The 26,724-nt window shown below is 43.9% G+C and overlaps 1 protein-coding gene and 1 pseudogene across 2 annotated transcripts; both read right to left on the reverse strand.

Annotated features, from left to right (window-relative positions):
* Nucleotides 1-408: 408 nt before the first annotated feature.
* LOC308121629 (four and a half LIM domains protein 1-like) lies at nucleotides 409-14,000 on the reverse strand. The gene is made up of 6 exons (XM_080482977.1): nucleotides 13,900-14,000; nucleotides 6,122-6,301; nucleotides 5,866-6,040; nucleotides 4,044-4,213; nucleotides 3,739-3,925; nucleotides 409-1,807 (listed from the first exon to the last, which is right to left on the reverse strand). The coding sequence occupies exons 2-6, from the start codon at nucleotides 6,275-6,277 to the stop codon at nucleotides 1,653-1,655; spliced, it is 843 nt and encodes a 280-aa protein (XP_080339103.1). The 5' UTR covers nucleotides 6,278-6,301; nucleotides 13,900-14,000; the 3' UTR covers nucleotides 409-1,652.
* Nucleotides 14,001-14,322: 322 nt separating this feature from the next.
* LOC308121920 (sodium/hydrogen exchanger 6-like) lies at nucleotides 14,323-24,952 on the reverse strand (annotated as a pseudogene). Its single transcript, XR_013936575.1, has 15 exons — nucleotides 24,524-24,952; nucleotides 23,359-23,558; nucleotides 22,916-22,993; nucleotides 22,658-22,734; nucleotides 22,425-22,537; nucleotides 22,207-22,312; nucleotides 20,516-20,877; nucleotides 20,133-20,221; nucleotides 19,364-19,477; nucleotides 18,263-18,374; nucleotides 17,837-17,990; nucleotides 17,709-17,739; nucleotides 17,546-17,634; nucleotides 16,976-17,081; nucleotides 14,323-16,845 (listed from the first exon to the last, which is right to left on the reverse strand). The product of XR_013936575.1 is annotated as a sodium/hydrogen exchanger 6-like (transcript).
* Nucleotides 24,953-26,724: the final 1,772 nt, after the last annotated feature.

The raw sequence follows: 26,724 nt of genomic DNA on the forward strand, positions 1-26,724 counted from the left end.
ACGTGCATCACTGGGTTGTTTTGGGGTTTTTTCCCCCCCCTGAAGCCCCGACGTAGCACAAACCGTCCTCGGTCAACAGATCTGGTGTGATTGTCTGAGGCGAGGACGCCCGGTGTCGTCTGGCTGTGCTCGCCCCCGGCTCTGGTTTTTAAAACGTGTGTGGCGAGGCCATGTGAGGGAAACACACACATGTAACATGCTGAACGTCCCCTTTCCCCAGTCGATCCGTAAAATGAGTAATTAGTTCTGACAAACAGGAGCTTTGTGCAAACACACCGTCTGCAACCGCGCTCGCTGAGCGGCGAGTAAAAGGCCTTCTGTATCGATGTGCCTGATACGCTTATCTGCTTCAAATGAGGAACAAGCAAAAGATATAGATTATTTTGAAAAAAAAAAAAAACATACAGTAAAATGTAATTACTTTATGCCATCGGGCTTTTAAACTGGACAGACCTTATTGTGAAATGATTGAAACAAATACAAAGCATGTGTTCATAAAAGGTTTATATAATTGCAGCAACACATCAAGGCATGCAGATCGCATATATTCTTTTATCTCCTTCCATGGAGTAAAAGCTGGTGTTAAAAAAAAAAAAAAAAAAAAGTGCTTTTTGCAATTTACTGATACATTGGGCAGAGTAATCCCTTGGCACAGTAGAAATACAAATGTGATTTTGACTATTTGGCCGCAGGAAAACGTTCAATTGTGGGAAGACGAGAAGAAAACGTTGAAGCCATTCTTCTTTTTTTCTGGCATGAAAAAAAACTTGAAACCGATTCAGAGAACTGTTTCTAATCTTCACCGCCTCCTTTCAGTCAGGTCCGCAGGAGGACCAAAATATAGAAATAACAAAGAGGAAATGAACTGCAGTTCTTCAGCGAAGAGAAGAGAAGAGCACATAACAGCAATGCAGCGGTAGGAGCTGAAGTTTGTGAAAACATGCGGAGGCAGTATTGTCTCCCGAGTGCAAAGAGGAATTCAGATTTTCTTAAAATTTCCAAAGCGTCATATATGCGTCCATCTGGTGGTGAAGAGAGCTCACCAGTCCAGGCAGTCTGGTACAGACACTTACATTCAGTCACCGAATTAATCTGAAACCGATGTTTTCGGGCTGGAAAGAACATGCAAATACACATACATACGACATTTCTGAGTATTATTTGATGTATCATGTAAATCAGGGGTGTCAAACAAAACACCCGGGGGCCAAAACCGGCCCGCAAGACGCTCCAATCTGGTCGACAAACCACAAAGCAAATGGTCAAAATTTCAAAGAAAAACGATTTTTTTTTTAAAACAAATTTCTTAAGAGCAGCACATGGCTGTCCAGGTTATCAGGAAAATATTCTTTTTCAGTCTTGGAAAACACCTGGATCACTGGATTTGCTTTCTAGAAGGCTCCGTCACCTGAACTCGGCCTCTAAGGCATTGTTCCAGACTTCCTTCAGTCCTCTCTCTCGACCTCTGGCATCACAGCAAACAACAAACAACAACAACAACATTTAGGTTTTGATATCCCCATCAGGTCATTAGGTAACCTCCCACTATTTGAAACACAGAATGAACAGTATATTGAAATGGAGACAATGCTTTAAAAGCAATAAAAAAAAAAAATATATATAAAAACTGCGATGGAAGTAGAATTGCTTGGTCACTCCTTGTCGCTGCAGTCGCTGCACAGGATGTCTTTCCCTTTGGCCACGAAGCGCTTGTTGGACAAGCTGAGGGAGCAGCGCTTGCAGTTGAAGCAGTATTCGTGCCAGGAGCTGCCCTCATAGTTCACCACGTTCACTCCTTTACCAAAACCTGCGGGGAGAGGAGAGGAGAGACACCCGGGAGATCAGTGCCACCTGCTGGTGTGGGTCATTATTACAGCAGTATAACAAACACACCAGCGTGGGCATTTCTATTTAGGCCACAATCAATGAGATTGTTGACCATCAAAACGTAGTCAGTAGATGTTTTTGGAGGTTGAGACATATGAGCTCTTTTGGTGTGCATGATCTTAAAACCATGAACGCAGGACTTTCATGTTCGGCATTCAGTGTGCAGGATTTAAGTAGAAACATGAGCAGAAATAGAGTAAAGGTAAGTTTCATTGATGTTTGTTGTTTATTGTCTGAAACAACAAATTTAATGAGCTCAGTGATACTTGTGTTCTTAAATCCGTCAGGCTCTTTACTCTAAAGATCTGTCACTCACACTCATAAAACTAGGAGAAACTTAGAGTCACCAACTGGCTTCATAGGAATGTTTTTGGACGGTGGGAGAAAACTGAAGTATCTGGAGAAAGGCTCAGCCTGGATTTTATTTTTTTTCTCCCTATGTTTTCTCAACTTTTTCTTAAGGATGGAATTTTCTAGTGCAGGGATGCCAAACATAAGGCACGTGGGCCAAAACCAACCAAGCAAATTGTCAAAATTTCAAAGAAAACGTTTTTTTTTTCTTCTTTTTTTTTCTAATTTCATATCGTATCATTTAAATTGACTTTATGTGGAGATTGTAGTCATTTTCCATAGTATGTGTTTGGTTTTGCAAAAATATAGTCATTTTCATCACGTATACTCAACAAAGAAATCCTTTAAAGTGAATATTTAAAGGTCATCATGGAACACTCCAGATGGAATTGGATTGTCTGTGGCGCCCGAACTAAAACGTGTTCAACACTTCTGTTCTGGGGCTTTTTATCTTGAGTCTAATTCAACTTGAAGCGATTCCTTCATATCTCCATCATGAACAGGTCAATATATTGTTCCACTATGTCACTATATTAAACCCGAGTAAAATCCTCAAGTCTCACGAAACCACTCATGGGTAAGAGATGGAGGCAAGATTGAAACGGTTGCAATCCTCATCCTCATCACTAGATGGCACTGTATCTTTAAAGTAGCTCTAAACTTTTTTCAGCCTCTGTGTGACATTACAGTGACCTGTGACCCCTGGCGCCATCCTGGATCCTGGTTGGGAGCCAAGATAGATATATATATATATATATATATATATATATATCTTGTGTGCTTTTGAGTTTTATCCTACTCACATTATTAAAATTGTTGTTTCTGTGTGGAACAAGTACAAAAAACATTTCATTGCACCTTATACTGTGTGTAATTGTTTTCTGACAAATAAAGGACTTGGGGTTAAAGTTAAGCCCCGAAATGTACAAAGTTTGGAAAGCAGACTGGATTTAATCATGAGTTTTGCTCCTTTTAGTTTAAGTGAGAAGAGAAATAAGAAGCAGCTGAATACATATATTTATAATCAATTTGATGCAGGATAAGCCTCTTGTACATGGTTTTGGTTTTGGGTGGATTAGAATAGATAAAGCAACCACATTTTCTCGGGTACCACTTCAATCGTGCTTCATCGTTTCGACGCGGTTGACAAGTTACACGAGTTTAAACTCGAAGACCTTTAGCCAGAGGATTATCTCTGGTCTCCGACAGGTTGCCTGACTGTCTGTGGCGTGTCCAGGATGTCAGAGGACCCGTGTTGTTGACTGAAACCCGTCCTGCACGGCTAAACAAAGCGGCTCCTTTGGTAAGCAGATTTTACAAAGGTTGCAGAGCTCGGGTCCCCCCCCCCCTCCCCGTCCCTGTAGCCTTACGCGTAATAAAGGAACAATCAATCTACACCTTTAACTTTTAACAAACAAATAAAACCAACGAATCGCTGCCGTTCTGGTTACAATTTCTCTGAAGTAGAACTCTTGTCGGCCATGTTGGATCTGAGCTAACCTGTGATGGGGTTGTGGCAGCCGCTGCATTTCTTTGCCACCGACGTCTTGTAGCAGTCGACACAGAAGACGTCGTCCTGGTGTTTGGTGAAGCTGGAGCCTGCCAGAGGTTTGGAGCAGCAGCTGCACACAAAGCAGTGTCCGTGCCACGGCTGGTCCTGGTAGTTCACCCCTCCGGAGGTTATGGGCTACAGAAACACCAGCACAGAGGACAGCAGTGCAGTGATTGGACGGAGGTCGCGCTTCACTGACGGCAAAGGGATTTTATTTTCAGACGCGTGGCTGCAACCACTAGAGAAACGTTACCTTTTTGCAGCCGACACAGTGTTTGGCAAATTTCTTGTCGTAACAAGGGCTGCAGTAGGTGTCGCTTCCTTTAGAAAGGAAACTCTGCGATCCGATTGGACGTTTACAGTTGTAGCAGGTGAAGCATTCATCGTGCCACGAGTTCCCTTTGTACTCCACGCTCTCTGTGCCTGCGGCACACAAAGGGACGGGATCAGGGTGTCAAAAGATATTATTGAACTCGCGATTGCTGTAAACACAAACAATGTACTCAATCACCACAAAACCTTTATATTTAATAGAGGATCTATAGAGCGTGAGATATGGAGTTTGGCATCTCAATAGAAGTGCGTGCTTCGGATCTGGCTTAAATCCGTGATTTCACAAATCTACAAATATTCACAGGGGATTAAAAAAAAAAAAAACTTGTGATTTTAAGGTATATAACTTTTTTTTTTTAATGTTTTAGAAATGGCTGAGTCTGCTTTTAATTCATTTATATCACAAAACGGCCCGTTTTTATGCATTTACATTTAGAGTGTATCATTCATTTAAAAATATTTGAAAAGTTTTGAAGTATTGTGAGGATATGGGCGTGTTGAATGTGAACATCCTGTCTCCAAGGTACACAACGGTAAGCTCGCAAAGTAAACCGCGGGAGACAAAATGGTGCAGAGTCGGGCTAAAGAGAAGGTTGAATCGGTCAAAAAGAAGAGTGGACCAAGAGGGTTACATAGAAGATGGATTCACAGAATCGATGGACAGAATAGGAGGTGAATACTTTAGTGGTGACCGTGCAAGACCCCCAAACACCCAGAGAGAAAACTCAACATATCGCTCCATCAAATGTTCCACTGCTCGCCATTCGAATAGTTTCTTTCCACGAGCTGTAATGAGCTTTACTTTTGTATGGACTTTTTATTGTACAGTATTTTATCCTATAGAATTTTTTGTGGTATTGATAGTTTTTTTTATCGTGAAATGTCTTTTTTAAATGTTGACAGTGCACTTTGAGCTCCTTGCACATTTTTTCCAATGTGGTTTTCATACTACAAATGGCTAATAAACTGAAAGTTACAGAATATAATATAACAACTGTATTGTCTGTGTACTAAAAGTCTGTCATCTCCCTCGCTTGCTCCATTTTTAGCGGATGTGAGCTCATTCACAGATTTTCCCTTGATGACATCATGCAGGGAAACAACTCCTCCTCCCTTTTGTAGTGGATACTCAGTTCGACCTTCTAGATGAGCTTTGACCTCTAAAATTACAAGTGGGTGCAGATTTTTTCCTCCTGTGCGGACAGACACAGCTCATTAGCATTTAAAGGGACAGACACCGAAACGGCCTGTTCTCAGTGGAGCCCACGAGAGGGACTTTTAGACTGGCTGACATCAAGGACCAAGGCTGAATTTGGGGAAATACACTTTTGAACACAAACTTGTTGGACCGCTAACATCTATGTGACATACTGTATAATATGGGACCTTTAAAAAAAGAATTAATTTGCACGTAAAAAGTGGTATAGTTTACCAAGTATCACTTGAATGTCCTGCATTGAGTCTGAATCTGAGACTTGATCCGGTGCTGCTCTGCAGTTAGAAACGTACCTGGACTATTGTCAGAGTGCTCAGATATGATCAACCCATTCAATCATACAGCATGCAACATTATGGAACAGAAATACTTTATTAATCCCAGAGGAACATTCTTGGGAAGTGACCAAAGATCCTAAATGGTTTTTTTTTTAATTATTATTATGTCTGTGTTTTCTACCTGTTTCTACTATTAAGCCTCACATGTGTTTGTTTCTGCTGCGGGAGCAGGATGTGGAGGCGATTACCTGCCGGTATGGGTTTGTAGCAGCCGTGGCAGCGTGGGGCGTCCTCTCTGGAGCAGCACTTGCCGCACATGATGCGGTCGTCCTTCATGTTGAAGGGCTCCTTGGCCAGAGGCTTGTAACACTTGACGCAGCGGAAGCACTCCTCGTGCCAGTGGCGGCCCTTGTGGCTCAGCTCCTGGTGGAGGAAGAGTGAGACCGTCTCAGAGACGAAGCAGGAGCGAATCCCGGGGCGCAGAGACGGAGCCCGACGACAAACCTTGGTCTCCACCGAGATGGGCCGGCGGCACTCGGCGCAGGAGTTGGCGCAGAACTTTGTGTGGCAGCGGACGCACACCGGCTTCCCCTCGCTGCGGACAAATCTCTTCCCGCCGAGGTCATCACGACAGTAGAAGCAGTGCGAGCTGTCTGCCATCGTTACATGGAGGTACAGTCAAACCTACAAGAAGAGAAACGAGTTTTTGCAGATAAGAACCATAATGAAGAATATTCTTTGTTCAGTGGCTCATAAATCAGGTTTGCTGGGTCACATGATCTGCCCTGCTTAAGGTCCCCATGTTGTAACTCACATTCACTTCAGGAGCAGTAACTTGTAACCACTGTGCTAGAACGGCAGGAGTGAACGTCACACACATTGTTTTGATCCGCAGTTGATATTCACGGTCAAAGCTGGCGCACAAGTGAGCAGGCGTGTAATTCAACAAAGTAGAGAAGAAGGTCAGGTTGTTTTTGTTATCGGTTAATAAAGAAAACACCCAGATTATAGAACAACTTCCTCTTAGTGACTGAATCAGTCATCAGGCTGACCCTGGCAGCTCCATTACAATATGTGTACATTAATAAGACGACCTAAAAAATACAAGTTAAAAAAAATTTAAAAATGCACAAGAGGTTCTTTTCCCTAGGAGCTGCACAGGGCAGCGTGTTTTCATTTCTTCAGCACGGTGTAGTGGTTAGCACTTCTGTTGTCTCTGGTTTGAGTCCAACTTTTTTTTGCATAGATCAGGGGTATTTAACACATTTAGTTCAGGTTCCACATACAGTCCCAATTCCATCTCGAGTGAGCCAAATCAGTAAAATAGAGCCATAATAACCTTTAGTTGTAAACTTAAAAGGTTTTTCTTTGTTGTGGTGCAGCGCATGTGATGAAAATGTCAATATTTTCCAAAAAACCAAACAATTACTCCCAAAAAGGACTACAATCTCAACATGAAGCCAATTTTACTGAAACTTTGGTGCAAAATACAGTGAAATGTCCAAAAATGTGGTATAGCTGTTGCATTATGCAGGTTTTGGACCGTTTCCTCAGCACACTTGGAGAGCAGTACCTAAACCTGCCACAGAGGGGTGCTGTCGATACACTTAGTAACTAAAGAGAGGAAAAGGTTTCAAAACTCCCAGTATTTGCTCGGTGTAGAACTCTAGAGACCGAGTGTGCATTTCAGTGTGTCTTTATGTCCGCACACGTTTCTCTCATTCATCGCTCCATTTGCACAGCGTGCTCTCGCTCACTCGTACACCTTATCTCCTCCTGACGGAGGAAGCTCAAACAACTGATGGTATCTTCAGGGGAAAAGGATTTCTCAGATCATCCCGGTGTGTATAAGATTTGCAGATTTTGCAGCCGGTGGCTTCTTTTATTCCCTCTGCTTTTGATTACCGCCGCCCTCCCCGAGGAGCAAAACCAGTCGGACGGCCTCGTCTGGTTTGCAACTGGTGCAAAGTGCAGCGGCGAGCAGGATCCCCGGCCTGCGTGTGGCAGTGTGATCAGATCCACCCCGAGCCGGCCCCTTTTCACTGGATGCCAGTGAAGCACAAAACTGATGTTGGCACGAGTAACATCAGTGAGCTCTTCATCCCCTTCTCTGCCTCCAGACCAATCGCTGCCGTTTCCTTTGCGCCCAATTAAAAAGTAGGGCTGTTTTGCCTCTACTAATGTCACATAGAAATCACTTAAGATTTGGGAAAACTTTCTGATGTTCTGTGAAACAGTCCAAACGTCTCGGCATCCTTTCAGCTGATGTGATTTCTCACAACACAGAGTCCAAAAACCACTCCCCCCCCACACACAAAAAAATACAAAAATAAACTTCCTAAACACGGAGCTGAACTCATTCCGCTGTGATCACAGAGGCCTGATTACAGGGGAAGAATCTCGGAGGGTAAATAATACACAATACCAGCAGTTTGTTCGCTCATATTTTCCCACATCAGGTTCATGCTGGCTGACCACTAGGAATTCTCCAAAACTGAGCTGTGTGTGTGTGTGTGTGTGTGTGTGTGTGTGTGTGTGTGTCGGCATAGAGATGTGAACACATGAAGGAATGCCTGGTATGATGAATGTGGTAAGATCTGGATAGCCGACAACTCTTTGACAGAACACACACACACACACACACACACACACACACACACACACACACACACACACACACACTCCACTTCACTTCACTTCGTACGCCAGCCACTCCCTAGGAAACCACAAACTGCAGCGTTGGCCTCCTGGATGCAGCGGCGTGCCGGCACAGATTCATGAGGAAGTTTCTGCTGTTTGGTGGCGTTACCACACCTTTGGGCTGTTTAGTCAAAACACTTCAATTTACCTCCTCGTGACCTCGAAGTGAAAGTTTGTGAGTTCAGGGATTCATTTTTTTTTTTTTTTTGTTTCAGACATCTTGCTTATGCACGCCTTGATGAGATCACCTCTAATTTGCCCGTGCAAAGATCTTCCACTGGATTTACCCAAACTTCTGTGGTGTTCCTGGTGTCTAATCCGCTGTCTTTAGTCCCTGATTATCTCAGCTGCTGTTGAAGGTGTGGATGCTTCTATTTACAGTCTATTTACGCTTGAAACAAGTTCCCCCATTAACAGAAACAAAAGGTGTGTTTTGTACAAATGAAGGACTAAGAACGAGAAAAAAGTGTTAGGAGGAGGATTTGTTTAAAAAAAAAAAAAGTAACCAAAACATTTGAAATTGTCAATAATGGAGCAAAAACAGGTGAAACGGTTAAAATAGTGACTTCTAAATTGTGAAACATCATGAATGTACTTTGAGCAAAACCACATAAATACCTTTATAACCTGCGTGATCTTTTATGGTTAAACGTGTTTTGTGGCTCCGGGTGAATTTCTTCTGGTGGAAAAGTGACAAAAACGGCTCAGTTGAACAAAAACCTTGCAGAACCCTGGTCTGAACAGTCGCTGGGTTTTTCTTAATCCATCATCCTGACTCCTGTTCGACAGCGGTATGTAGCCCGGGTCAAAGGCGCTGCTGCTCATAAAGCTCATTAAAAACCTTCTTTTGTGCTCTTGTCTCATCAGCAGACAATAGAGCCGCGACCTGAGGCCCACAACACACTGAGAGGACACACGTCTTCCTTTAGTTCATCACTCACTGATGGAAAAAGACAGAAGCGGCTTTGTTACTTGGTTACTTATCCACTAGAAAGCGTTAAGTTCTCCCCTGACAGAGGTTGTTTTAACCTCTCCTCACTGTTTAACCCGGCGGCGTTAAACAGTCGCCAAAGCCAAAAACTCTGTAAATACACACGGCCACACAGAGCCCTGTGTTGCTCCGGTACGGGCGATGGTAAAGCTCGGCGGACGCCGCCGTGAACATTTTATCTGATGGGAGCCAGACAATGGCCGACAGGAAGCGCGCCAGTATCCACACAGGTTGGGAGTAAAATAAATGAGACCTCGCTGACGTCAGGCGGCTCCCAGGACTTTGTTTCTGCATGTTTTCTCTGCAATCAACAGTCTTGCTGAGGCACGGCAACGCAGCAGCGCCACATCAGCTTCTTCCCATTTGAGACAAACAAAACTGATGTTTGATCACAGAGTACACTGGAGCCACGTCCTGTAGACGTACCTCAACCCCCCCCCCCCCGTGTGCATAAAGCGGCGTTGCTTTGTGCTAAACGCAGCTTTTTATGGGTGAGGCTTTTGGTTGACGTCAGGCTAAGACGTTGTAAAAACACCCAGAGTTAGTTTGTTTTTCATTTTCAATTCGGCTCCAACAAGAAAAGGAAAAGAAAAAGTAAATTACACATTCTTGGAAACGGTTGCTGGTTCGGTAAACGCAGCGCGGCATGTGTGGGATTGACTGGAGAATAACGCTGGACTCACAGTGAGGCTGATTGGTGTGGCTTAATAGCGTCTCACAACAATAGTGTTAAGAAACTCTGTTCATGGAGCATTAGTTCAGATCATTGATGCGCTTTTCTAACAATGAGGGAAAACCCTTAACTCATAAGTCTGGGTTAAGCCTTCGGGGGATGAACGTGTCAATCCTTGACGCCTTCCTCTTTTCTCTTCAGCCACCTGACTCAAACAGCCACAACTGGAGGCCATTTCCACCACATGGCGGTCAGGTCTGTTGTGTAAGTTTAAAAAAAAAAAAAAAAAAAAACTCCCACTAAAAGTGACATCATGTCTGTGTGACAAGAAACACATTTCAAATGGTAACGATGGGCTGCAGAATAAAGCAGAGTGAGAAGAACCCGAGCAGGACGGACCGAATCGGTGTGTGTGTGTGTGTGTGTGTGTGTGTGTGTGTGTCCTGGCATGAGCTTATCACTGAAGAATGTAGTGGAAAACTGAGAAACAGGAAGCCTCGTTGAGAAGAGTGAAGCTGGCACACACACACACACACACACACACACACACACACACACACTCTGATTGTTTAATGCGGCACAATTGGCGAGCAGATGTGATTAATGCAGACTCACGTCGGTCTGAACCCGTCTGGACCGGCGTCATTCGGCGCAGGTGTGACCTCAGTGCTGCTGGCTGCTCTGCTAAACCTCTTTAACCCTTTAAAGCCAAGCCTGAGAAAGAGCAGCGTTATTTGGAAGAACCAGAGATTAAGAGTGTTTGGGTTTTTTTTTGATTACAAGTCATACTGCGTTTCACAACACTCATTGCATGTTTCACTAACATTGTTCAGGCCTAGTTTGGAGCGTGGGTCAGCAGATGATGCACAATGGGCTGATTTGCACCCTTGAGGTTGCGTCTGTCCGTTCTGTCTATACAGACACTGAGTGTAGGAGAACGTGGTACTCGATCCTGAACATCTGATCTTCTCAGCACCAATCAGACCGTCGGAAAAATAAACACACATCTGGGTTTGAACCCGAGCTGAACATTTGTGCTCAGCGCCGAAACATCGAACACTTATTTTATCTGGCGTTGGGCGAGCCGCATTCCTCACGGTGGAATAAAGCTGAGACATCAGAGCCGGGTCGTGTCCAAACAGCCCGTCTCGCTACAACAGGACGCGCGTGATGGCTTCAGCAGAAGGTTTCTCTCTCCGCCTGTAACCGAGACGCGTGTCAGAGCGAGGCCGCCGCCAACCCCGAACACATTAGCGTTTTCCTAACCGTGCGACCCTCCGCTCTCGGGAACCGCCGCCGTCCTGTTGGGAGGACCCACAATGTGCGCTAAAATTATCTCCACTTGTTTCCAAAGTGATCCAGATCCCGCTCATAAATCTCCAGCCGCCCAAATCCCTCCAAATCCCCGTTCCTAACCGTTCCTCCAGATCCAAACCGACAGTTTCCCTTCAAGGAGAACAAGCGTTCCTTCATTTACTCTCCGTTCAAAAGGTCGACGCCGCAGCGAACCGCAATTGAGAGGAACATTAAAAAGGTATTTCATTAAGAACTAAACTCATGACGTAGACTTTATAACGGGACGGAAGAAACCACAACCTTTGAAACAACATGACCTCACTTTGGGGGTTTTCTTTTTTTTTTTTTTCCCTGACGTTCTCGAACATTTGTGTCGTTTCTCCTCTTGTTTCTTCAGACTTTCCATTGATTTTACTACAAACTCAGCCTGCTGTGAGAAGCAAAAAACTGAATTTGGACTTTTAGGGAAACGGGTTTGACGTCATTGTCAACCCATTTTTCAAGAATAAACAGTCATCACTTTGGTTTTCTTTTCAGAAAATCAGATGAAAATGACATGAAGTTTTTTTCCCATGCGATGCTCTCTGAAGGCCAGATCGGTTGACTGACCTGCGTTTGGTTAGAAGTAAACGCCAATCCAGCCAAACCACCAAACAAAATGTGAAAATTTCAAAGGAATCATCGATTTTTGGACTTTGGATTGTGTTTGTTTGTTTTTTTATTTCACTGTATTTTGCATCAGAATGTATCATTAAAATTGGCTTCATGTTAAGATTATAGTAATTTCAAAATGAAGTCAATTTTACTGAGACTTTCTGGTCCAAAATACAGCGAAATATCCCCAAATAAACTTCTCCTATACATGTTTTTCTCACCCTGACAGCATGACTTTGAGGCTGGTTTGATAACAATGAAGGATTTCGCCATCTTTCATGTCAGATATCGCCGATATCTCAGCTCGGGTCCCCGACAACGCCGTTTCACGTAACCGCATCGTTTTCGGCAGGTCAGTCACGCGGCGCCGCGTTTTAGGAGTCTGAGAACTGGGTTTTTTTGGGGGGAAAACGGGTTCCAGAGTAGAGAAATTTAAAAATGCTGCCTCAGCTTTGAGGTGTGCACAAGCAAGGTGCACATTTGCTGAAAACGACGACGTCATCGCTCCACCTCTGGCCCTGATAACCCCTCGATGTCACTTAACAACAACAACAGTGGCTCCAGGTCGAGCTGCTGACGCTCGTCGCTTTATTAAGGCGAGACGTCGGATTTGTCGATTTCTCATGCTACGTGCCACAGCGCCACCTATAGGCCTGGCATATGCACGACATCATTTGCAGTAGTTTTAATGTTGACGCGCATGTTTCTTGTGTGGTCGTGAAACGACGGAGGAGAAAAAAAAAGAGGGTTTTTGCTCATGTGGACGTGGCTTCAGTCTGCAACTAGGAGGCACAAACGCCAACCACTACACCACCGTGTCCGTTAACGACACTCTTTACGACCTTTTAATCATGTCGGCACATCACAACTGGTTTTTAAAGATCACACAGGTCATATCACACCTGTGGGCGTCTTTACCATCCTCAAACGGAAGGAGTCCATTAAACTCTGTAAAACGAACTGTACCGATGGGGGGATCAATAAAAAAGGAAAAACGGTGTCGGGATCCTATTTGCGTTCGGTTTTTATTAAAATCACAACAGGCGAAACACAACAGGGAGCTGGCGTGACGAGAACTCAGACCAGCGACATAAAGTTTTATGAGGCTGTGATGGATTTTATAGGACTGAGCTCATGGTAATTTCTTTAACATGCTTCGACCCCAGCTTAGAAGTCCCTACGGCCCCCCGTTGTCCAAGTGTGTGTGTGTGTGAGAGAGAGAGGCAGGCAGCAGAAGGTCAGACGTGGTTGTACATGGCGTCTGTGTATTACTGTATATTTCTCTCCACATCTGGCAGGAGATTCACACCTGCAACATCACTGAAGTCTCAAAGTAAAGACTAAAGAACTTTTTAGATGGATTCCAGACAGTAAGACTCAGTTTAAATAGAACTGGTAGAGCAAAACATATGTGCATCACACAGACACAGACACACACACACACACACACACAGGACAATGAAAAATAGTAGTACAGGAATTTTAATTGACTTCTGTGAAGCATTTTTTTAGCCTCAGTGGTTCCATCAACGGGTGAAAAAAAAACAAAAAAAACTTCCTAAATGGAAACAGATTTCAGAAGCCGCACAAGTCAGCATGTAACTGTAGCTCACACTCTCTCTCTCACACACACACACACACACACACACACACACACACACAGAGACAGACAGCCAACGCCCAGACAAACTGCTGGACTAGTTTCCTCTCCGGATTTCAAAATGCTGCTTTAGCACATGAACCGTGTGTGGAATGATAACATGTGTGTGAGAGAGGTGCAGAGGAGAGCTGGGCTCAATCTGGAACTTCACACAAGTCACATGTTTGCAGCAGCAGACCTGCTAAAAAAACAAAAAAGAAACACACACCATTGGTGTGTGAATGTCACATAAACTGTCTGATCCATGCAGAGGGAGGAACCAGGCTTCAGAAGCAGTGACACACAGCGGGGCTCCTCAGCCTGCTTACCGGGATCGGAGGGCGATGAGCGGTTCTCTGCGTCTCTCTGCGTCTCTGAGCGGCTGTCTGCCGGCAGCGGACGGCTCTCCTCCTCCGAGACTCCCTCCCACGGTTTAAATACTGCCGGCCACCAGAAACACGCCTTCAAAATAAGAGCGTATGGACCCCACCTGGATACAGTGCTACTACATCAGACTGAAAATATGCGATTTACTGAGTTAGTTAGTGAGGTGGATGAGTTAGTTTGAAGGATTGAAGGACGTCTAACCTTCACTAACCTTCTTTAACAATGTTTTTGTACATCTGATTATGTATTGTTACACAAGGAAATGGTAAAGAAAAAAGGGGTTTCCAGTCTTTTTAAGAGAGTCAAAGCATTAATCACAGTGCTGTTTTACATTTGTGTGTGTAAAAAAAACAACTTAACAGATTGTCAGTTTCAAAGGTTTTTTATTTTTCAGAACATTTGCAAGAGGTCAGACTGAAGACACACTGTTATTAACTTCAGGACTGAACGAGGGAGAAAACAAATTTATTGTGGGATTATTTCCTCCTCAAATATTTTAAAAACATTCACTTATGGACCTGTGGCCGGGTCACTTTTCACAAATACAGTTTCCATAAACAGTAGAAACAGACATATTCTCATTACTTTCCAGTGTAATTGCTATTTTAAGATTTCTCGATGAATCCTTTTTTTTTTTTTTTATGGTTCAAATACATTTAAACCAGGACAGAGATGCATATCCGCTCGTGTCCATATCACTGGACAAATATGCAGAAACACACGCATCATATCAAGAATACTGCTTGAAGATCTGAATAACAACACATGGGCAGCTTGAGACGCGCGCGCACACAAAAATCATCATTTTAAACGGGATCCTGCTTCCATCCACCTGGTTGTGTTCGTCAGATCTGCTCAAAGAACGACATGAAGGGTCTCGGTTATCTCAAGGAAGCATCTCAGTGCAACTTATGAGAACAGCTCGTTTTTCAAAAGATTAAAAAATAAATAAAAAATATGAGCACATCAGTTAAAAGTTGAAAATATCCACCTGTGTAGTACCTTCTACTCGACACTTTGAGGACATACACAGAATTCCCAGAGGTACACTGTTCACAAAGTCCTGCTGTAAGTCTTGGTCGGTACACGGCTTTAGTTTATGCTCGACTCGACGTGCTGACAGTTACCCTCAACATCAACCAATCAAAAAGCTTTAATGTCCCATAAAAACAAACAGAAGATTATCTTACTGCACAAAAAGCAAAATGAATTTATTTACAAATCTACATGGAGTAATTTCTGAATAGGCACTTTAATTGGAAACAGTTCGGCCAGCCCTCAGCCAACTCTGATGATACAAAATGACAAAAATACGGCAGGTACTTCTTAGTTTTCTTCAAAGAAAGAGCAGGTTGAGTCAGTCGGAGGCAGAAAAACCCAGAAACCAACATTAGCCCTAATAAACTGCGACACACACACACACACACACACACACACACACACACACACACACACACACACACACACACACACACACACACACACACACACACACACACACACACACACACACACACACACACACACACACACACACACACACACACACACACACACACACACACACACACACACACACACACACACACACACACAGGGAAGCTCTAATTTCCAAGTATAAAGTCAAAAGCATCTGCTACAGTGAGGATGTGAGATATATTGGTAAACATGCATAAAAGCTCCTGGAATGAATCTCCATCTCCTTCATGACTTCATGACTGTACAGTGTACCTTATGGGAAAAGACGTAGTGTTTTTTGTCTCGTCTGCGAAAGAGAATCAATTCACCTGATCCGTTTACACGGATTCAAACCCAGCCCCTCCCCCCGCATAGTGAAGGTAAACCCAATGCAGCACTTCTCACCAATACCTCATGAACTTCATTTTACAAAAGAATGAATAAATTAAGGAATAAATAAAACTATTTGTTCTATAAATAGATCATTAGGTAGAAGCGGGCAGGGGTAAAACCTGGATCAGTGATCCTGGACGTCGAGGAGCAGCTGGAGTTTCTATCATCTTGTTCTTGTCACACTCGCATCCAGACGCCTCCGTCTTTGTCCTTTTGCTCCCTGTTTGTATCTGTTAATCCGACCCTTCTCTAAAATAAGCACGTTTTGAGGTGATTGTGATCTTCAAGTAACAAACACTCGAGGGAAGCAGGACAAACACAGAAACGGTTGAAGTGCAACTCCACCTGTTTGAGCCGCAGCCTGCGGGAGTGCCGGCCCGTCACCACTGGGGCAAGAACACGGGGTCAAACCACGGCCCCGGTGGCTGGATGTGCATCTTGTATCGTTTTAAGTAAGCAATGAAGGTGCTCTTAATTCAAAGTACCTTAACTTATACGTAGTGCATTCACATTCAAGATAAAAATTAAATTTAAGAAAAAAAAGATCGGGTTTGTAAATCTAGCGTGTCACAGGTTGAAGAAAGAGTTTCCAACTTGCATTAGACAGAGAGGAAGTCCTGCCGACTTGACGCCGCCGTACCACAAGAGCAGTTTGATCAAACATTCCAACAGAGTCGTGGTCACCTCAGACGGTTTGCGAGGGTCAAACTGCTCGCGGAGCCTTCTTACAGTCTGTGTCTGCGGGGGTCGGAGCGCGGCGGGGAGGGCGGCGGCGGCAGGGTGACGGTGGTGGGCTGCTCGGCGGGGTCGTCCATGGGCAGGACCAGGCGCGTGCCGCGGATGGCCACCTCGTGCTCGGCCTGCGCGAGCTCGTGATCCAGGCCGTCGTTGAGCGGGCCGCCGCCGGCGGAGCGCGCCGGGTTGACGGTGCGAGAGCCGGACGCATCGGTGCTGACGGTGACGTCGGCGTACATGGAGCTCACGCTGGCGTCGTTCAGGACGAAGTCGTCGTCGTCGTCATGGAGCTGACCTTCGTTCTGGGAAGGGCAAAACAAGCAAATAAAAGATGAGCGCAGTTACAGAAGGAAAGAAACAAAAAGAAAAGACCCAAGTTTACAAGCCGACTTCTAAGTTTGGAGGTCATAAATGCTATTCTTTTGTCCAAACCTCGTAGGCCTGAGGGCTGGTGAGGCAGCGTGCCAGCGGGCCACAACAAGCAGGCATAGTGGCAGTGAGAGGAGGGCCGCTGTGGGTCAGGAGGGGCTTTAAGTAGCTGGAGAACAAGCTTCCGTCAAGGATTAGACCGTACTGACTCACCGGCAGGTCACACGTTGCATCAGATAACTACAAAAAGTAAAAACATCACTTCTGCAGTAAAATAATGTGTGATCTGTATCAGGCCTCGTTATGCAACTTAACCCACAGCTTGTCAGAAACCTACCGGCTAAATCTGTAAACGTTTAAGGAGGAAAAGCAGACCGTGAGCTTTTTCAGAATAAAGTTTGTGGCAGTTGGTTCATAAATAGCAAGTTGCTTGATTATGACATTTATAAAGAGCGCCATCTGGTGTTCATAAAATACCGCAGACACACTGCCTTTAGAAGTACAAAAAGGTCAGTAATACATTTTAATGCATACGATCAAAGTAGTACACAAGTTATTATAATAATAACACATCAAATAGAAAATTCATATTTGATAGACTGAAATCTCTATCAGGTTTGGCTGAAAGGATACTTGTGGTCAAAGTTGTACCAGATCCTGAAGGGCCAGGCGCTCTCATGTTTGGTGTTTCTATGCTGCGAGCCGTCCAGCACCGCTGAGCTCTGTCGAGACAAGACAACCTGTAAGTTACATCTGTACCGTCAATATGTCTGATCAGTTCATTTTCATCACTTACAGAGTGTTCCTGATCAGAATCCACTCCCACCCTACAGGAGAACAGATAGAGAAGAAAGTCACTTTGACCATGAAAATGAAACCATCAATAAAAAAACCAAGCGTGCACAGATTCATGCCCAGCCTTACGGTATGCTCATGAAAGAAAGCATGGGCATGGTGCCGCCGCCGCAGATCCAGACGGTGAAGAACACGATGAGCAGGGTGGTTGAGAACATCATCTGGCGGGCGTACGTCGCCGTGTCTCTGATAGAAAGTGCAAAGGTCATCGCCCCACGCAGACCTGGAGGAGACGGAAGATCAACTGTCACGTGTGTGTGTGTGTGTGTGTGTGTGTGTGTGTGTGTGTGTGTGTGTGTGTGTGTGTGTGTGTGTGTGTGTGTGTGTGTGTGTGTGTGTGTGTGTGGCAGTACGACACGTGTTGTACGACTCTTAAGGAAATCAAGTTAATAGTCAGTTGGAGTAAGTGTTGGTAAGTGTAGTTCTGCAAGCTTTAATCTTTTCAGGTCCCGGAAGAGAACTAGACACTAAAGCTTCCTTATCTTTCCTTTGTACCTGCAAACATCATCACATGCTGACGGTTGGACCCGATCTTGTTCTTGCGGCCCAGGTTGAGGAGGAACGACAGCGGGTAGATGTTTGCAGCCCTGCCCAGAAACACCGCCACCTACGCCACAGCGAAAGGTCAAGGAGACAACACCATGAAGTAATAATACAGCGCAGACACGCTGGGACGGAAAATAGCGGTGGGTGGACAGCAATTTAGAAATTCCATCTATTGTTTTTCTCAGTTTCTATCATCTGGTATTTGGCAAAGCAGTGAAGAACATTTCAATGGTTATGTTCACAAACGCTAGATACCTGTTAGTTTTGGATTTATTTCAAAATTATTATATTGTTCTTCATGGTCTTCTGACTGAATAAACACACATGACCCACATTCTGGGTTCATACAGCCCAAATTCATCTTGAGTGGGCCGGACTGCTAGAATAATGACTTAATAACTTCTAAATGTAAAGTTTGTCTTTGATGTGGCGCCGAACACAACTTTAAAAAAGTCTCTTATCGTAAAACCCAAGAATTAGTACCGAAAATTGCTAAAATTGTAAAGATAATTTTACTGATACTTTCTGGTGCAAAACTCGGTGAAATGTCCAACTTCTCTGAATTTTGTTTATGTCTTCATCTTGCATTATATTTTTGGAGGTATTTACAGTCTATTTTCTTGCAACTACTTCTTACTTTACATGTATTTATTGTAATAACATTTCATTTATTATCCATTGTTTGAATTATTATAATTAATCGTCTTTTTTTAAATGCGCTTGAATCTAAGTTAATCAGTTTACCTTGTTTTTGTCCTTTCAATGCTTTCTCTTGTCTAGTTGTTTCAGTCACTCTATAAATCTTCTCATGAAGGACTCTGAATTGTATCAGCCTGCACCAAAAGTGCGATTGACTTGATAAACGTGACACAAAACGGTAGCGACAGCATCTCAATGGAAACAGGATGTAATGCTTATAGCAGCAACCCTTCAGAAACATCGGAACACGACGCGCGACTGTGATGAGTGACTGCAGTTAGAACTTTTTCATGTGTGGCATCTGGAACGTCACCGAGACGCCGGTTTGTCTGGGAAACGGGTAAAGGATACAAAGGCTCCGATGATGAACAGCGGGTTGAAGACGTGCGATTGGAAGGAGAAAAGTGTCAGGCCCATATAGGAGAAGATAAAGTTTTCTGCCAGGAAGTTCAGCAACTCAAACAACTGTTGAGGGAAAAAGACACAAATATACAAGTCAGTTTACACACTGTCCACCATGATGCATCGAAGAGACGCAGGTTCCCGATCTCATCACGTGGCAGACTTGTCGAGCGTCACATCTTTTATCGTTCACTAAAATTAGTGTTGATGTCTGTTATATGTTCGCAGAGGAACCATATAATCCCAATACCTATGCAGTTGACTGTCCAAAAATTGCTTGATGGTGACAAGAGGCGCGCAATTAACCGCGATCTTCACTGCCATTTTGATTGATTGGGGAATATCAGTATTATATTTGACAGTCAGGTCTCCAAAATATCTTGGGACAGAATCGTTATTTTCCCTATAAAAAGTCAACATGATAATCCTGCTGAGGGGAAATAATCTGATTTTATTTCATAGTTGTGAAGTGATTTACTGTGTGAGTGCTTCCTGTAAGGTGTTAGAAACCTCAGTGGCCACATGACACAGACCGCTTGTGGGAACTTCCAACTCTTTACAGCCTTGACTTGTAAAATAATATAAAAATAACAAATAGCATCATCAGAAAAAAAAAACGTGTTGGCGTATTTGGGTCATTGCAGTGAAAGGCTGCGAATAAAGCAGGAAAAAGAATACAATTATTTGCAAAAAATAGTAATTTGTGATTGCAATTCACCTGTTTGGTCCGGTCCTGAGAATCGGGGGAGAGATTGTTGAAGGTGTAGTGAGCCTGAGTAATCCCGCAGAAGAGCACAGCGACAACTCCTGCAATAAGTTCACACAGGTTAGCGAAGGTTGTGTCCTGTTTAAGACACTTAATATCTGAAGTACCATTCCCAACATAACTAACTATCATTATCTCTGCTTCAAACTGGTTTTAGCAGCTTCAATGTTCTTCACAGTGCATCAGGTACTGCGGCATTTTAAAGTGGAACATATGTGGGTGTTTCATGAAAGGCTGTATTTGAATACTGAAGAAGGAATTGCAAGAATGAAGGGGAAAGTCACTGAAAGAAGTGACATTTTCTTCTGATGAAACCGCGAGCACTACAGATGTACCTGTGAACCCGCAGGCCTCAGCCAGCAGGAAAGTGCTCCAGGACATGAGGAAAAACAGAGCCGTCTCCAGCAGCGGGAAGTCTCTCAGCTTGGTGAACTTGGTCACGTGAGGAAGAGCCACAAGTTAAGAAATGCTCAACAATTAGTCTAAAATGACGAAACAAAAAAACTCTTAAGAATTATTGGAAGTCTATTTTAAATGTGTAATATGGAAGGATATGAGGGCAGTCATGACTCCTGTGGCCACTCCGAGAGCGAACGAGCCGCTGAAGACCCCCAGGAAGATGCCGAAGGACTTCAACATGGCCATGGCCTCAAAGCTGTGACTGTTGTCTCCTGCGGGCTGGTACGCCACGATGGAGCTGGACGCCAGAGGAAAGATTTAGATGATGAAAAAAGAAAAGGGGGGGGGGGGGGGGTTACTCTTTACTAAGAATTTCTTTTAAAAAAGGGAAACTGCTCAAATGTCAAACTCATGCTCAAAAAAAGACAGAAACTGAGATGTTGTCAACAGAAATCCAAGCATCAAGTCAAACCTGCAGCAACCCAAAGAGCAGCCGATGTGTTTTTAATTCAGAGGTGATTTAGTGTGGTTTCACACACAAGGCAAGAGACTGCAGTTGGGTTCGAAGGGAGGAGGTTTTGCATGCTGGGTGTCATAACACTATTTGACCTTTGGTGAGACTCCCTTTATGCGTCTACATTAGGATGATTTTATGAGTATTTGCAGGGTCTACGGATAAGAAGAAAACTGGAAATAATACAGGGGAAAGGATGCGGCTGCAGCGGCAGGGGGTTCAATAACGGCAATGAATATCCTCAGTGAAGGATATGCATCGCATCACCTGAGAGGTTCTAACACTAGCAGCAAAGCCACGCAGTCCCACCCACCCAGCCAGCCAGCCAGCCAGCCAGCCAGCGCACCCACCGAGGAGCAACTGTCAGGTTTCCTCCCGACATTTCGTCCACTCCCTCAGGCCAGACCCGGCCTTCAGCTCCTGTGGAGCGTACAAGTCCAGCCCCCTGCCTACCCTGCTTTTCCAAGCGGAGGAGAACGCTACATACATACATACGTAGAGGCAGGCGATGAGCGACACAAGTGGGTGAAGGAACGCAGGCAATGGAATGACAGGGACGGATGTTAGTATGAATATTGTGTATTCTTGTGAAAGGTAAAACACAAACAGACTACTTTTCCCACAGTTAGTCCTACACAGAGCGGGCCAATGGCACAGAACTGGAAACGCTACTGATGCTCGTCGTAATATGTACAAATTTTAAGAATTGAAAGCGGCTTTAACTGTTAAAACGAGAGAACTAAACACATTCCTGAAATTACTGGAATATAACATTCAACTTTCTGATTCGGCCACTAAGAATAAGGTTCTTTTGAAAATGGCTGCCTCTTCACGACAAAGAAAGAACAGAAGATTTGATCATTTCAGCAACTTTTTAAGCTGAGCTTGTGAGCCTGACAACACCAAATAACCGTCAATGACAATGAACAGTTCAATATTGAAATAAACATAAAGAAACTTTGTCAAAAACACAGATTCAATGTTTAAACTGAAATGTTTCACAGAAAACAATGTTCACAATTCACGATCACATTGAAAGCAGCTATTTACCATAAAAAAGGACAACCTGTTGTGATGCAACCACGAAAATGTGAGAATTTAACCCGAACTTACGAGGAGAGGACAATGGCCACGGCGTCATTGAGGACACTCTCTCCGAAGAGTAAAGCGTACAGGTCCACGTCTACCTTTAACTCGTTGAAAATAGCCAGCACAGTCACTGAGAAAAGAGAAGAAGAAAAAAAAAAAAGAAAAGGAAAAAAAAAACGTAAACTATGTTGGTGCCGACACGCTGCAACGGAGAGCCGAAAGCCATCGTGGCGTTAACTCACCAGGGTCGGTGGCTGAAACGATGGCTCCAAAAAAGAGGCAGTCGGTGAAGAAGAAATCCCCCCCGAGCTGACCCACAACTTTCATGAAGGACACGAACCCGTACATGATGAGCCTGGGAAGGTTAAAGGAAGTCATCGTTCACTTCTAAAACTGATGAAATGCGGGAACAATCGTTGGCCCGTCGTGCAGCTGGATCAGGATGAACGCTGGAGCGGCTCAGTGATTCACTCACCCGATAACAAAGCAGGATATGACAGTTCCTACGAAAGCGTACGCCAGGATGGAACCGATGTTTCTGAAAAAATGTCTCTGAGACAGACGTAGACACGAGTAATGAAAAACGCTACAGGTCAATATCAAATATAATAGTTAAAAAGTGTTCAAGTTGGGAAAATAAGTGGTTTATTTGCATTTTATTAAAATTGCCTATAAGTTTCCATCTATTTACAATTTCATAAAAGGTCCCTGAGCTGGAGCTGCATGTTCTTACCCTTTTCAGACTGTAACCTGCATGGAAAATGATGGGAGGCAGCAAAATGTTGAAAAACACCTCTGGGTCAAAGGTCACCTAAAGACAGAAGGAAGTTTTAGGTTAGTTTGACGTTTTTCTGCAAGAAGCAAATTAGTCCGAGTGTTCTTATTTACACACATTCCCAACTTAAAGTCTGCTGGTGAACTGCCATGAACATTTCTCCAGCCAGAGGTCACATTTGGAAACTAGTCATGTTTAGCAGAGGTCAATTACCACAATAATCCGCACACAGTGGGTCAGACGACATTTAAAGTCTGAATTTACCAGAATTTTTATTTAAATTCTGGTAATTTTATAAAGCTTTTTTTGGATTAAAATACCAATAACAGTTGCTATACTCATATACTTGGTAAGTAGAGTAGATATCAAAAGAAAAGGAAAAAAAACAACTCCCTCCTTGCCTTTCTGAGCATCTCGTCGTCCTGAACTTGGTGGCCTTTGCTCCGACTGACTTCTCCCTTCAGGGTGTACTCGTAGAACCGGCCGCTGACGTTGACCAGCAGCGTGGCGGGACTGGCATTGACGGCACAGCTGAGCGTCACGTCGCTCATGCTTTGGGGCACGTGGATGCCAAATCGCAGGATCACACCGACCAACAGGCCTTCAGAGAGGGGACAAGCAACACCAGCGTTTCACACAAGTGGAGCAGTTTGCTGATGTTGGTGTGTTTGATCATTTTTCGGTGATTGTAGTACTTTTAAATTTTTCCTGTTTCCACCAAGAATTACATGATAAAGGCAATCAATGAAATGTAAATTATGTGAGTTAATTGTGAATGATAGCACTTTATTCATACCTAAACTTCTGTCATTTTGAATTTGCAGTGCATGTTTCCACGGAAACATGAACTGTCACAGTTCAGTCAGTCTTCCATGATATGCAAATAGCGTGTGAGGGAAATCACAACAATAGATTATACAATATCCTACAAAAGCATGCAAGTTTTTCATTTCAAGTGTCCAACCACCAGTTGTAGGACAACGGACAGCAGCCCCTTAACTGCCTTATATTTACAAACGTTTTGGAGCCACATGGCGGTAATAGTGGTGAGCACGCTCTGGGTGAAGCTTCGGGCCTTTCTGTGTTGGGCTTGCATGTTCTCCCTGTGTATAGGTTTCTCCAGGTTTCATCCAGCAACATGAAATAAAGATATTTAGTGATCACAAATCGCTCGTGGACTAAAGGGTTAGAGAGTAAAAGTGTGTGCAGTTGTTTGACCTTTTGATTGGATGGATGGGCAACTTGTCCAGGGTCTACCCTGAGATCAGGGCCACTCTTAGGTGAAGCTTTATAGAAGTAGATGGTGCCGATCTTCATGTTTTGGGCCACCAGTGCAAACCATGTTGTTTTTGTTTTTTTGTTTGTTTGTTTTTAGGGGGGGGGGTCCCCCACATGTCTGTGCCCACTGTCCTCTGGCTAAACACCCGTCCATGCTGCGGCCCCTTAACCTTGGCATGTGTAACAGCCTCCCTGGGGATCTTTCGGGCTGTGATTGGGAGGCTAGCGGGCAGTTAGCATCACTGCTGAGTGGACGGGCTCGCGAGCGGCTAGCGCTCGAGCTCTTACCGTAAATCATAGCAAGCCCCGTTTCGTGCAGGAATCTGAAGCGCCGGTGCTTGAAGAGCCATATGGTGAGGATGGTGAGCGTCAGGAGCATTATGAATATGAGCAGATTGGCACTGTCCTGCCGGTGGCTCTCCTCGGCCAGCCTCTCCGTGGCGACGTTGTCCATCGGGTTGCCGTCGCCTCTGCTCCCGACGAGCAGCACCGCGAGCAGGAACGGCAGCAGAAGCGGCGCCTTCGACGGCCCGGCACCAAGACAGCGCCTCGGTGGGAATCCCATTGTGGCGTCGAGTCACGAAGTTACATTTGTCGTTCAACTGGCGTGGGTTTACGGCTGCTTGACTGCTGCTAGAGGGGAGAAGCTGGTGAGAGGAGCAGCAAATGACAGCTTCTTCCGCCGCCGTTATCAAAACACGGCGACACTTCCGCTCTGACTGAACAACAGCGACACCACACCTGCTTCACGGAGGGTCGTACCAACTCCGCAACCATCCGTGAAAAGGAGATTGGGTTTCTTTCGGGGGGGATACTGACCATTGCTAAATAATATTGACTAATGTAATGACAAGCATTGAAAGACGGTGCTCTTATTAATTCAAAGCAATGTGCGTTTCCAGTTTAAAAATATTGTACACCCTATCCGCACATGTTTCACAATGATTTGGCCCCCTTTGTAAATTAAACTGCTATGTGCCTGCGTTCTTGGCTAAGTGCAAAGATTACTATCCTAGGCAGCCGTTTAATAAATTTTTTTGTTTTGCGAGTAACTAGTCCCGCACCATGTGGAACATTCGGGAATAGGTTGCTCCGACTTTTGTTAACTGTTTTGAAAAAATAGCAAAAAATGATCCAATGCCTTAGTGGTATGGCCCAAATGTTACTATCTTAGTCCTTGATTTTTTTCTTTCTGCAAATAACAAAAAGGACATCAAAACATGCGGAAAGTTCGGAAATATGTTGCTCCCAACTTTTGTTAAAGATTTGTGTTATGGATATCTTGTTTTGTCTCACAAAGAATGATGTGTAATTTTGCAGTCTGTGTTCAAGGATGACCTGTGTCAACACTGTTCAAACCTCTGTGCTGCTTTTGGTGTCCTTCAATGCAGTCTCAAAACAATTCCAGCCTTTAAGAAGGCACTGTCTGACTTAGGCAAACTCCTGGACAATCATGCATAGGTTGTACTGTGACTTTGTCTTTTCTCACAAGAATAATGTAATAAAATTGTCTTAAACTTTCTGAAATCGCTCTCAGTCTGATTCCTGTGTATTCCGTTTCCCTGAGGTTTTCTTACTAGGAAAATTCTCCTGACAATTTGTTAAACAAAAACAGTGAAAAAGTGTCCCATACAAAGTGGATGGGAGAGGCACCTCATTGAAAAGATTAAAGGAGATCAGTGTCCGTTGGGAGCGCGGACACAAAAAGCGCACCAAAAAAGACGGCGCGTTCTAGAACATGTTGCTATGACTTAACGATTCCAATAACCATTTCCGAAAAAATCACGAAAAACAGCAAAACAAATGTTGGAAACAGAAAGCGGTTGGGAGAGGCACCACATGGAGGAGATGACATAACACCAGAGGAGCTCAGCATCTGTTTGGCAGAGAGAGGTGAGAAACAAGGTAGATAGATAAAACCAGAAGATGGCAGTAATGCAACTTTATGGACACAAACTGCTGTTAAACCCAAAAGAAGAAGAAGAAGAAGAAGCCGCTGAGATCAAACAATGATGGCAGAAAGAGGCAGGCACACAAAAAAATTCCTCTGGAATTTTCTAGTTGTATATACAAATACTGATTTGAACTACCTGTGTTAATGGATTCATTAATAATAACTAACGAATATTTAAATGCTCATTTAAGCTCGACTTATTCAGATAAATTAGCTGGAAATGAGAATAGCTAAACCAATATTAATAACTTGATGACTTTGTCCGTGACTGTAAAGGCAGGGACATTTTATTTATACAGCACACTCAGACAAAAGGCAATTCACAGTGCCTGACAAGGAAATCGATTTAAAAAAGGGGGGAGTAAGAAAAGCATAGAAAAGAGAATAAATCAAGTAAAGACCTTATTAATATGAAGGTAATAAAACAAGTTGAAATGTGTTGTTTAATTGAAAGCCTGAGCAAATGTTATCCTGATTTAGAAGAATTGAATGTGTCCGCAGTCCTCAACTGTTCAGGAAGTTTATTTCGACACAT

Source organism: Lipophrys pholis (genome assembly GCF_963383615.2).
Source record: "Lipophrys pholis genome assembly, chromosome: 16".
Classification (NCBI taxonomy): Eukaryota; Metazoa; Chordata; class Actinopteri; order Blenniiformes; family Blenniidae; genus Lipophrys; species Lipophrys pholis.

Bases quoted from the DNA above. Each gene is read 5' to 3' on its own strand.
- LOC308121629 (XM_080482977.1), bottom strand. From the start codon at position 6,277: ATGGCAGACAGCTCGCACTGCTTCTACTGTCGTGATGACCTCGGCGGG. The intron at 6,041-6,121 runs GTTTGTCGTCGG...TTCCTCCACCAG, and splicing joins CCATCTCGGTGGAGACCAAG to GAGCTGAGCCACAAGGGCCG. The intron at 4,214-5,865 runs GTAATCGCCTCC...TGTGTGCCGCAG, and splicing joins CTACAAACCCATACCGGCAG to GCACAGAGAGCGTGGAGTAC.